The sequence below is a fragment of the Conger conger genome, chromosome 5, assembly GCF_963514075.1.
Source record: "Conger conger chromosome 5, fConCon1.1, whole genome shotgun sequence".
Lineage (NCBI taxonomy): Eukaryota > Metazoa > Chordata > Actinopteri > Anguilliformes > Congridae > Conger > Conger conger.
In genome coordinates this window covers 1,800,913-1,812,504 of record NC_083764.1, presented here as the reverse complement: position 1 = coordinate 1,812,504, position 11,592 = coordinate 1,800,913, and the positions used below count along the sequence as shown (strand labels likewise).

The window sequence follows — 11,592 nt, the reverse complement described above, 5'->3', positions numbered from 1 at the left end:
CACGTCACCCCCCTGCTTACTACCCTCCACTGGCTGCCTGTCATGGCTCGCATCAAATTCAAAACATTGGTGCTAGCCTTCCAAGCAGTTAAGGGGTCTTCCCCAGCTTACCTACAAAAAATCATCAGACCCTACACCCCTGCCAGACCTCTTCGTTCAGCCTCCACAGGCCGCTTGGCACCTCCCCCTCTCCGAACCTCCACCTCAAGCTCACGACTACTGTTTGTTCTGGCTCCACGGTGGTGGAACGAACTCCCCGTTGAGGTCAGAACTGTAGAATCTCTCCCCACCTTCAAGCGCAAACTGAAGACGCACCTCTTCAAGCAGCACCTCTCCCCATCCCTCCCTACCTCCCTGTGAACCTTAATTGTTGTCTTTGTGATTTACGTAGTGTTTCGGTATTTTTAGTTGGCTAGGTAAGCAGTATTTGGATAGTTAAGTTTGGTAACTTTTGCTTTGTTGTTTGTTTATTTGTTTGTTAAAAAAAAATAATAAAATAAAAAATTCAAATAGGCCCTGGTCCTTATCTTTGTTGTACAGGTAGCAGTTGAAATTGTACTTCCCTCTAGGGTCTTTCAGCGCACTTATCCCTGGTTATAGGTATGCACTTTGTTGTACGTCGCTCTGGATAAGAGCGTTTGCCAAATGCCATTAATGTAATGTAATGTAATGAAAGAGCTCTGTGCTGTTGAGCTGTGTCAGCCCATCAGGACACAGTGAAGAGAGACTGAGCTGTGTCAGCCCATCAGGACACAGTGAAGAGAGACTGAGCTGTGTCAGCCCATCAGGACACAGTGAAGAGAGACTGAGCTGTGTCAGCCCATCAGGACACAGTGAAGAGAGACTGAGCTGTGTCAGCCCATCAGGACACAGTGAAGAGAGACTGAGCTGTGTCAGCCCATCAGGACATAGTGAAGAGAGACTGAGCTGTGTCAGCCCATCAGGACACAGTGAAGAGAGACTGAGCTGTGTCAGCCCATCAGGACACAGTGAAGAGAGACTGAGATGTGTCAGCCCATCAGGACACAGTGAAGAGAGACTGAGCTGTGTCAGCCCATCAGGACACAGTGAAGAGAGACTGCACTGAGCTGTGGGGACAGGGAGGGTGCACCGCTGGACTCCACTGGGGGAGTCATTATAATTATTACACACAGTTATAATCTGAGTGCAGCATATAGGAGTTATACAGCAGTAGCAGCCTTATTTTTCTACTTTTTTAAGCAAAAATTGTTGGTAATCATTGACATCCATCTGGAGTTTATTCTTTTTTTTTTTTTTGTCATTTAGCAAACGCTTTAAATCTAAAGCGACTTACAAGTGCATAGGTTCTTCCACAAGTTAAAGCATCACATCCATAACTAGTAAAATACATATGAAGTGTTGTTCTTAAATTATAGTCATCATAAGTTTTTTTGGGGGGTTAGACCAGAGGGATAGGGATATCAGAAGGGGGGGGGAATCAGGAGGGAGGACTAAGGTACAGTTTGAAAAGGTGTGTTTTTAGTCTGTGTCTAAATAGGGGGAGGGTATTCTGCTGTCCTGACAGTGGTAGGCAAGTCATTCCACCACTGAGGAACCAGAACGGAAAACAGGCGTGAACGTGCAGCTCGACCGCCAGGTGCACGGGGAGAGGGAACCATAAGGCGACCAGAGCTGGCAGACCGGAGTGGTCTAGCTGGGGAGTAGGGAGTGATTAATTATTCCGGGGGACAGACTGCCCCTGAATCTCACAGACTGCCCCTGAATCACACAGACTGCCCCTGAATCTCACAGACTGCTCCTGAATCTCACAGACTGCTCCTGAATCTCAAAGACTGCTCCTGAATCTCACAGACTGCTCCTGAATCTCAAAGACTGCTCCTGAATCTCACAGACTGCTCCTGAATCTCACAGACTGCTTCAGAAAGCTCTCTAACAGAGAGCAGTGCATGCTGGGAAGGACTGGTGTCCCTCGGAAGGCCGAACGTCCCTGCTGTGGGCAGCATTCCTCCCGTGTGCTGAAACCCAATCAGCCCCCGCCCCCTCCGGTGCTGGAGAGCTCTGTCCTCACCCCATATTTACAGCCCCCCAGAACCCTCACACACAGCTGTTACCACGGCGATCTACAGTAACCACACACAGAGCTGTTACCACGGCGATCTACAGTAACCACACACAGCGCTGTTACCACGGGGATCTACAGTAACCACACACAGCACTGTTACCACGGCGATCTACAGTAACCACACACAGCGCTGTTACCACGGTGATCTACAGTAACCACACACAGCGCTGTTACTGAACACGAAACACACTCTCCAACCTCACTGCAAGTGGTGGTCACACCTTAGTCACGCCTCCAGCTCATAGCAGGCGTGCTCAGCTGTGCTCTGAACGCCAATCCCAACAGCACTCCCTGTTCTAGGACCTGTGAGGCGATCCCAACAGCACTCCCTGTTCTAGGACCTGTGAGGCGATCCCAACAGCACTCCCTGTTCTAGGACCTGTGAGGCGATCCCAACAGCACTCCCTGTTCTAGGACCTGTGAGGCGATCCCAACAGCACTCCCTGTTCTAGGACCTGTGAGGCGATCCCAACAGCACTCCCTGTTCTAGGACCTGTGAGGCGATCCCAACAGCACTCCCTGTTTTAGGACTTGCACAGGTGCAGGAACCTTAAGTAGCGTACCTTGACAAAGTGGCAACGCACAGCTCACACGGAGATCCTGCCCTCACCCCGCCACAAAACAGCAAGCGGGCGAATAGGATGGTGGCAACGCCATCACTCTACACCGAGGAACCAGACACCGGCTCAGCCAATCACAGACCTCGCTGGCAATGTGAAAGTGACCCCAGAGTGAGTGGTCACTTTGGGGATCCCAAAGAGAGGGTGTCAAACTCCAGTCCTGGAGGGGCACTGTGTCTGCAGGTTTAACTCCAGTCCTGGAGGGGGCGCTGTGTCTGCAGGTTTAACTCCAGTCCTGGAGGGGCACTGTGTCTGCAGGTTTAACTTCAGTCCTGGAGGGGCGCTGTGTCTGCAGGTTTAACTCCAGTCCTGGAGGGGGCGCTGTGTCTGCAGGTTTAACTCCAGTCCTGGAGGGGCACTGTGTCTGCAGGTTTAACTCCAGTCCTGGAGGGGCGCTGTGTCTGCAGGTTTAACTCCAGTCCTGGAGGGGCACTGTGTCTGCAGGTTTAACTCCAGTCCTGGAGGGGCGCAGTGTCTGCAGGTTTAACTCCAGTCCTGGAGGGGGCGCTGTGTCTGCAGGTTTAACTCCAGTCCTGGAGGGGGCGCTGTGTCTGCAGGTTTAACTCCAGTCCTGGAGGGGGCGCTGTGTCTGCAGGTTTAACTCCAGTCCTGGAGGGGGCGCTGTGTCTGCAGGTTTAACTCCAGTCCTGGAGGGGCACTGTGTCTGCAGGTTTAACTCCAGTCCTGGAGGGGGCGCTGTGTCTGCAGGTTTAACTCCAGTCCTGGAGGGCTACTGTGTCTGCAGGTTTAACTCCAGTGCTGGAGGGGGCGCTGTGTCTGCAGGTTTAACTCCAGTCCTGGAGGGGGCGCTGTGTATTTCATACTATCATAACGTTTACCCCTCACTGGCCAGTGGAGGATGGGCTCCCCCTCTATAGCCAGGTCCCTCCTGAGAGCTCTTCCCACCCGCTTTCTGTCCACTGTGAAGCGTCTTTGTGACAGTATCTGCACAAAGGTCCCCCACACACTCTGACACACACACTCTCTCACATACACACGCACATGCACACTCTCACACACAAATTTACCCACAATGCAATGTCCCCGGGGTGCCCGAATGTACCCACAATGCAAGGAGTCACGGAGAGAACAGGATGCAATTTAGCACGTTAGCACATTAGCATGGAGACAGTCCTGTTTAATGCTGGCGCAGGAAGGTCTTCTTACCCAACAGGAGGAGAATGTAATGGGCATTGATGTACTTTTCACACGCAAATTATACACCGCTTCTTACAGACGTAATTCCACACAGCAAAAACCCTTTCTTTTACCAGAAAATACATTTTCTGAGACATCCTCTACAAGCACCAGCAATGTCTGAGTCTACAGACTGAACAGTGTCGGACTGAGAGACCCTCTGAATCCCTCCTGTTAGGTCCTGATGGGCCAGCACAGAGAGCAGGCCAGTCTTACCTTGTTCTGATCCGTCCAGTACAGGAAGTAGCCGTGCGGGTCCACTCTCAGAGTCACAGGCATCACCGCGGAGTCCTGGGGACAGAATGAGGTCACTTCCTGTTACATCACATGGGCCACAGACTGGTGCCCAGGTGTACCTGTGTGGACACACCTGGTCACACACACCCATAAGACCCTCACCTTCAAAAATAAACTCTCTACTTATTTCATTCTTATGTTCTTTTTGATAGCACATTATTTCATGCCTGTTCCATCAGACCTGGACTACATTAGAGTTCAGATGAGAATGACCTTTGATGACAATTCAACATTGAGAACCCCTACCTAATGGGATCTCATTATCAATGTCAGGTTGGTGATAAAAAGCTTTCAATGATGATGGCATGTCATCATATTTTTAATAATAATCATGTTGCAATGATATCCTCAGCACAGAGAACAGCAGCGTATTCCACTGCAGCAGTACTGCCTTTCACACACTAACACCGTTTGGCAATAATGGGATTTCTCCAGTAATGACATCTCAATGAGAATTCCATTCCGACGGCAAACGGCGTTTTGACAACAGCGCTGTTCCCATAATGCCGTTTGAGGCTGATGGATTTTTGATAACAACGTGTTCCGATGATGAAGATGTTTTCAATCACAAGAGCAGATGTCGGCTTTATGACGTGACGTATTTACGACTGTAACAGACACACGGCATGCATGTGTGTCACAGCACACGTGTCACATGTATGTAGGATTCACGTGTCACATGTATGTAGGATTCACATGTCACATGTATGTAGGATTCACGTGTCACATGTATGTAGGATTCACATGTCACATGTATGTAGGATTCACGTGTCACATGTATGTAGGATTCACGTGTCACACGTATGTAGGATTCAAGGTGCCTATGAGTCTCAGCAGTGAGGGACTGTGTTCATATGAACTAGAGACCTGATCTGGGATTAGTTTAGTGTTTAAGCTCATAACGCACAGATCCCAGATCAGGTCATCATGCACAGATCCCAGATCAGCTCATCACGCACAGATCCCAGATCAGCTCATCAAACACAGATCCCAGATCAGCGCATAACACACAGGATCCCAGATCAGCGCATAACACACAGGATCCCAGATCAGCTCAGCTGCACACAGATCCCAGATCAGCTCAGCTGCACACAGATCCCAGATCAGCTCAGCTGCACTCAGACCCCAGGCTGGGAAGCAGGGGCTTGATGTGCCCTTTCCGTGTGGATCTGATCTGACCGTGTTCCATTTCCACCCCCTGCCCAGCATCAGCCAGAGGGGTCTACATCAGAGAGGGGGGGTCTACATCAGAGAGGGGGTCTACATCAGAGAGAGGGGGTCTACATCAGCGAGGGAGTCTACATCAGAGAGAGGGGGTCTACATCAGAGAGAGGGGGTCTACATCAGAGAGAGGGGGTCTACATCAGAGAGGGGTGGTCTACATCAGAGAGAGGGGGTCTACATCAGAGAGAGGGGGTCTACATCAGAGAGAGGGGGTCTACATCAGAGAGGGGAGGTCTACATCAGAGAGAGGGGGTCTACATCAGAGAGAGGGGGTCTACATCAGAGAGGGGTGGTCTACATCAGAGAGAGGGGGTCTACATCAGAGAGGGGGTCTACATCAGAGAGGGGAGGTCTACATCAGAGAGAGGGGGTCTACATCAGAGAGAGGGGGTCTACATCAGAGAGAGGGGGTCTACATCAGAGAGGGGTGGTCTACATCAGAGAGAGGGGGTCTACATCAGAGAGGGGAGGTCTACATCAGAGAGGGGGGGTCTACATCAGAGAGAGGGGGTCTACATCAGCGAGGGGTGGTCTACATCAGAGAGAGGGGGTCTACATCAGAGAGGGGTGGTCTACATCAGAGAGGGGAGGTCTACACCAGCGAGGGGTGGTCTACATCAGAGAGAGGGGGTCTACATCAGCGAGGGGTGGTCTACATCAGAGAGAGGGGGTCTACATCAGCGAGGGGTGGTCTACATCAGAGAGGGGAGGTCTACACCAGCGAGGGGTGGTCTACATCAGAGAGAGGGGGTCTACATCAGCGAGGGCGTCTACATCAGAGAGGGGGTCTACATCAGCGAGGGGTGGTCTACATCAGAGAGGGGGGAGTGTACATCAGCGAGGGAAGGTCTACATCAGAGAGGGGGTCTACATCAGCGAGGGGTGGTCTACATCAGAGAGGGGGGGTCTACATCAGAGAGGGGGTCTACATCAGCGAGGGAGTCTACATCAGAGAGGGGGGGTCTACATCAGAGAGGGGTGGTCTACATCAGAGAGGGGTGGTCTACATCAGAGAGGGGGTCTACATCAGCGAGGGAGTCTACATCAGAGAGGGGGGTCTACATCAGAGAGGGGTGGTCTACATCAGAGAGGGGGGGTCTACATCAGAGAGGGGGTCTACATCAGCGAGGGGTGGTCTACATCAGAGAGGGGGGGTCTACATCAGAGAGGGGTGGTCTACATCAGAGAGGGGGGGTCTACATCAGAGAGGGGGTCTACATCAGCGAGGGAGTCTACATCAGAGAGGGGGTCTACATCAGCGAGGGAGTCTACATCAGAGAGGGGGTCTACATCAGAGAGGGGGTCTACATCAGAGAGGGGAGGTCTACATCAGAGAGGGGGTCTACATCAGCGAGGGGTGGTCTACATCAGAGAGGGGGTCTACATCATTGAGGGGGGGTCCTAACCGCAGGTACACTGTATCTCAGGTGTGATCACACACCTGTCCTAGAGTACTGACAGGGGTGGGGCTGGCAGTGTGGATGAGCACCTGTCAGATATCGTCACGGTAACGCACCATGGAAACACAGCAGGCAGTGTGTGCCCCCCCCCCCCCGCCTGCCAGAGCTGTGGAATGCTGCCGCCTGTGGCGTCTCAGCAGTTGCCATGGTTACCCCTGCGGGGGGGGGGGGGCTCTGGGCCTCCCCAGTGGGACAGGAACTCATTAGGGCCTCTTGGCTTCCTCAAAGCAAACTGTTCAGAAACATAACTGCCGAATCCCTGATGTGAGATCTGACATGTGCGCTGGGCTCTCTCTGGAGCGCTGCCCCACAGGATTCAAACCTGCAACCTTCTGGGTACAAGCTACAGCCCTGATTGTTATTTTATTGTAATTCAAACACCCCGTCTCCTCAGCATAAAAACCCCGCCCCCACCACCATACCCTCAGCCAACCTGTTTTCCCTCACCCCAAACAGACCCTTATCTCTTCATAACCCTTTAGACATCTGCGCCTCTTTAACCTGGGGGGAAATCTGAGATTCAATTTGACACAAAAAGCATTAAGAATCTGTGTCTAATTGGTGCCTCATAAACTCTGTAAAATGGCACTGCATGGGTTTAACATCACCTCAAAGAAACAGACAAAGTACCCTTTAATATATCTAGACTAATCGTGATAATTCCTTTTTATTCATTCCTTATTTTATTCCTTTTTATTTTTCAATCTTTTTTTTTTGTACTCAGGACAGCAAAGAATATAGGTTTCCTCTCTGACACACTGTCTAGCAAATCTAGTTTTTAAAAATGCATATGAATTCATTTAAAAACGGTGTAAAGTGAGACAGGGAAGAGGTGTTCTACAGAGGAGGACAATAAAGTCTCATTTGTAGGGTAATTTAGAGCCAATTGATTATTAAGTATCACTTAGTTTATGCATTGGTATACTGCTCTGTGTATAATGTATTATTGCAGTTGGCTGATAAATATATTACGTTACATTCACGTAGCATGTAGGTACGACACGCTGCAGACCGAATGCTGTTAGATTCGAGTCTACATTTTGTCAGTCTCACGTTCCTCGGTTTACACGTAGGGCGACTAAAATTGGCAGTTTGCTTTGGCACAGACCACCTATTAAAACACAACTGATTTATTACTAAACAACGAAGCATAACTAAATAAACCACAACGAAGGGCGTTATATTTAACATGGCAGTTATTCATGAATTCTGTCTTTAAATTAACCGGACTGCCAGTTTTCCAGTAAATCCATTTCCGTTATAGAGGCTCGAAATGATCAAGCGCCAAGCCTGCGAGCACGTGACAGGTGCAACATTTGGCGTCATAAATTTGCAGTACATGGGACCAAGCGATGGTCTAAATAAATAAATAAATAAAAATAGATTTTCTCTCCCGAGGGACACTCGACGATGCATTAATTCTGGTACAAAACTGCTCCAAAACGATCTCAACACTGAAAACAAAAATTGGTTTATTAGTTGTGAATACAGGTGCGTAAAGGTGTAAAACGTCTCTTTCGAAACGATTCCAGAAGAATTACAACATTAACGCAAACACTGTAGACTAAAAGTTTTCAGTCATCTTGTGGACGTGGGCAAGGCAAACATTTGCGTAAACGTATCGAGCGCTGACAAAGCTGGTGTGCCTATGCCGTCTGAAGTTTACAGTGGACAGGAAACAGAAAGGAAAGTCCTATATTTAAATGTCCGATCGGCTGTGAAGTGTCAGCGGTCCGGAGCCGAGCAGCTGTGTGCGGAACATGAGGCGGAACTCACTCGGAAAACAAGCACCATTCCACGCTCGACTTCCAGCCTCGCACGCAGCACTGCATGCGGCTTTTAAAAATCAATTCTGTTTTTCCAGCGCTTAAGACAGTATCCCATATGACAAAATAAGTCCCCAAAGGTCGAATTACCACCAGGAATACAGATTCGGACCATGTTTCAAAATAATAAAATAAAGCACAGCGTTCACAGCGTTCAGTCCTATCTGTTCACATAATTCGCATCAAAGACATCTTTTTACCAAATTATTTCATAACGGCTACACTTATAGCTTTCACGATACGTTTAATTAAACACAGCTGATACTTTGCTGAAGACAAATTTGTTTCTTTTAATTTCTTTCACTGGCGAGCTCTAGCTTTGCTTGCTGCAATTCCGCCGTGACATTTGTTCTTTAGGCAGTTAAGTATTTTACCAAAAGAAAAAAAAACATCTTATAAGACGTGCATATCGCTTTCCATACTTACATCATCCCATTTCATGAATTTGCTGCCCTTCCTCAGAGTCTCTGACACGGAGACAGGTTTCAGCTGCAGCGCGTGCACCCCCGGCTGTGCCCCGGCCATTTGCGCCCGCACTCCGAGGCGAGGACAGAAGCACAAATTCGCTTTCGCTTTTCTTTAATTAAGAGCCCGCAGGAAGCTCTCAGGCGGTTTGAGTGCAGCGGCGGGCGAGCTGGGAGCTTTGTTTTAACGGTGTTAAGGTCTCATCCCGAACGTGGTCACTGATCCAGCTTTGAAGATTCGGAACCAGAAGCAAAGAATACGCGCCTGAAGCGAAAGGCAGCGTCGCGCTGCGGCGTTGATGGAGCGCTGGGCTCGGTGGGGACCAGCGCCTCCCAGCGTTGCGTCCCGCACCGTTACACAATTTCAGCCCAGGCGACCGATCGCTCGCCGGACGATGACAAGCCCCGCGGTGGGATATCTAGAAGAGGTTTATATCCTGACTCCTGATTGCTCGGAGATTGCATATAATAATGTGTATGGTAACGATGTTGTTGATAAACACAGGTGTTTCTGAAACTGAATTGTACTCACAGTGAATACTTTATAGCAAAATTCATGTAGTCTGTGGGCTTTCCCATAAAATGCAGTAAAAAATATTTTGTATGTATTTTGAATTTGAAAAATGAATATCAGTGCATGGACAGGATTTGAACATGCCATAAAAAAATTTATATCAGTGCATGGACAGGATTTGAACATGCCATAAAAAAATAATATTCTGAACATTGTACAATCCACCACCCCATATTAAAATGTGTAATTAATTACAATTACTGTTATCCCACCCTGAACAAATGAGCCTTTAACCTGAAACACTGTTATTCATAAAACACAGAGCAGAAGCCAGGTTCTGACAGTCAGTAGGAAAGGGTTAAATCCTGAATGAATTCACATTAAGTAGGAGGAGACACATATGCTCCTGGACAGAAATCTTTGAGCTTCTTTAGTGTTTGAGCCACTTATAAATTCTACAAGAGTCTGTCACCGATTGCTTTCTTTTTATATACTACAGTATTACAGAACCCACATGTCCTGTGGCTAAATTCCTCTTTCATGCGCTTTCAAAGCCAGATTCATAATCCTGCCACCTGACTGAACACTCTGTCAGTCTGGGCTTCAGGGGACCAACGGGAACAGGGGACCAACGAGAACAGGGGCAGGAACAGGGGCAGTAACAGGGGCAGTAACAGGGGCAGGAACAGGGGCAGTAACAGGGGCAGGAACAGGGGCAGTAACAGGGGCAGGAACAGTGGCAGTAACAGGGGCAGGAACAGGGGCAGGAACAGGGGCAGTAACAGGGGCAGTAACAGGGGCAGTAACAGGGGCAGGAACAGTGGCAGTAACAGGGGCAGTAACAGGGGCAGGAACAGGGGCAGTAACAGGGGCAGGAACAGGGGCAGGAACAGGGGCAGTAACAGGGGCAGTAACAGGGGCAGTAACAGGGGCAGGAACAGGGGCAGGAACAGGGGCAGTAACAGGGGCAGGAACAGGGGCAGGAACAGGGGCAGTAACAGGGGCAGGAACAGGGGCAGGAACAGGGGCAGTAACAGGGGCAGTAACAGGGGCAGGAACAGGGGCAGTAACAGGGGCAGTAACAGGGGCAGGAACAGGGGCAGTAACAGGGGCAGGAACAGGGGCAGGAACAGGGGCAGTAACAGGGGCAGGAACAGGGGCAGGAACAGGGGCAGGAACAGGGGCAGTAACAGGGGCAGGAACAGGGGCAGGAACAGGGGCAGTAACAGGGGCAGGAACAGGGGCAGTAACAGGGGCAGGAACAGGGGCAGGAACAGGGGCAGTAACAGGGGCAGTAACAGGGGCAGTAACAGGGGCAGGAACAGGGGCAGTAACAGGGGCAGGAACAGGGGCAGGAACAGGGGCAGTAACAGGGGCAGGAACAGGGGCAGGAACAGGGGCAGGAACAGGGGCAGTAACAGGGGCAGGAACAGGGGCAGGAACAGGGGCAGTAACAGGGGCAGGAACAGGGGCAGTAACAGGGGCAGGAACAGGGGCAGGAACAGGGGCGGGAACAGGGGCAGTAACAGGGGCAGGAACAGGGGCAGGAACAGGGGCAGTAACAGGGGCAGGAACAGGGGCAGTAACAGGGGCAGGAACAGGGGCAGTAACAGGGGCAGGAACAGGGGCAGGAACAGGGGCAGTAACAGGGGCAGGAACAGGGGCAGTAACAGGGGCAGTAACAGGGGCAGTAACAGGGGCAGGAACAGGGGCAGTAACAGGGGCAGGAACAGGGGCAGTAACAGGGGCAGGAACAGGGGCAGTAACAGGGGCAGTAACAGGGGCAGTAACAGGGGCAGGAACAGGGGCAGGAACAGGGGCAGTAATTCAGTTTGTTCTGGTGAGAGACCCCTGGGTCTGGAGCCTGACCGATGGAGTCAGAGACA

General features: G+C 50.4%; 1 protein-coding gene across 1 annotated transcript in view; it reads right to left on the bottom strand.

Annotated features, from left to right (window-relative positions):
* The window catches only part of LOC133127983 (1-phosphatidylinositol 4,5-bisphosphate phosphodiesterase beta-1-like), a 109,183-nt gene extending 99,859 nt beyond the window's left edge, over nucleotides 1-9,324 (bottom strand). Inside the window, exons 1-2 of the mRNA XM_061241146.1 lie at nucleotides 9,155-9,324; nucleotides 4,138-4,212 (exon numbers count right to left, since the gene is read on the bottom strand). Coding sequence (XP_061097130.1) covers nucleotides 4,138-4,212; nucleotides 9,155-9,253 — 174 coding nt within the window. The 5' untranslated portion in view covers nucleotides 9,254-9,324. The remainder of the gene's footprint in view (nucleotides 1-4,137; nucleotides 4,213-9,154) is intronic.
* Nucleotides 9,325-11,592: the final 2,268 nt, after the last annotated feature.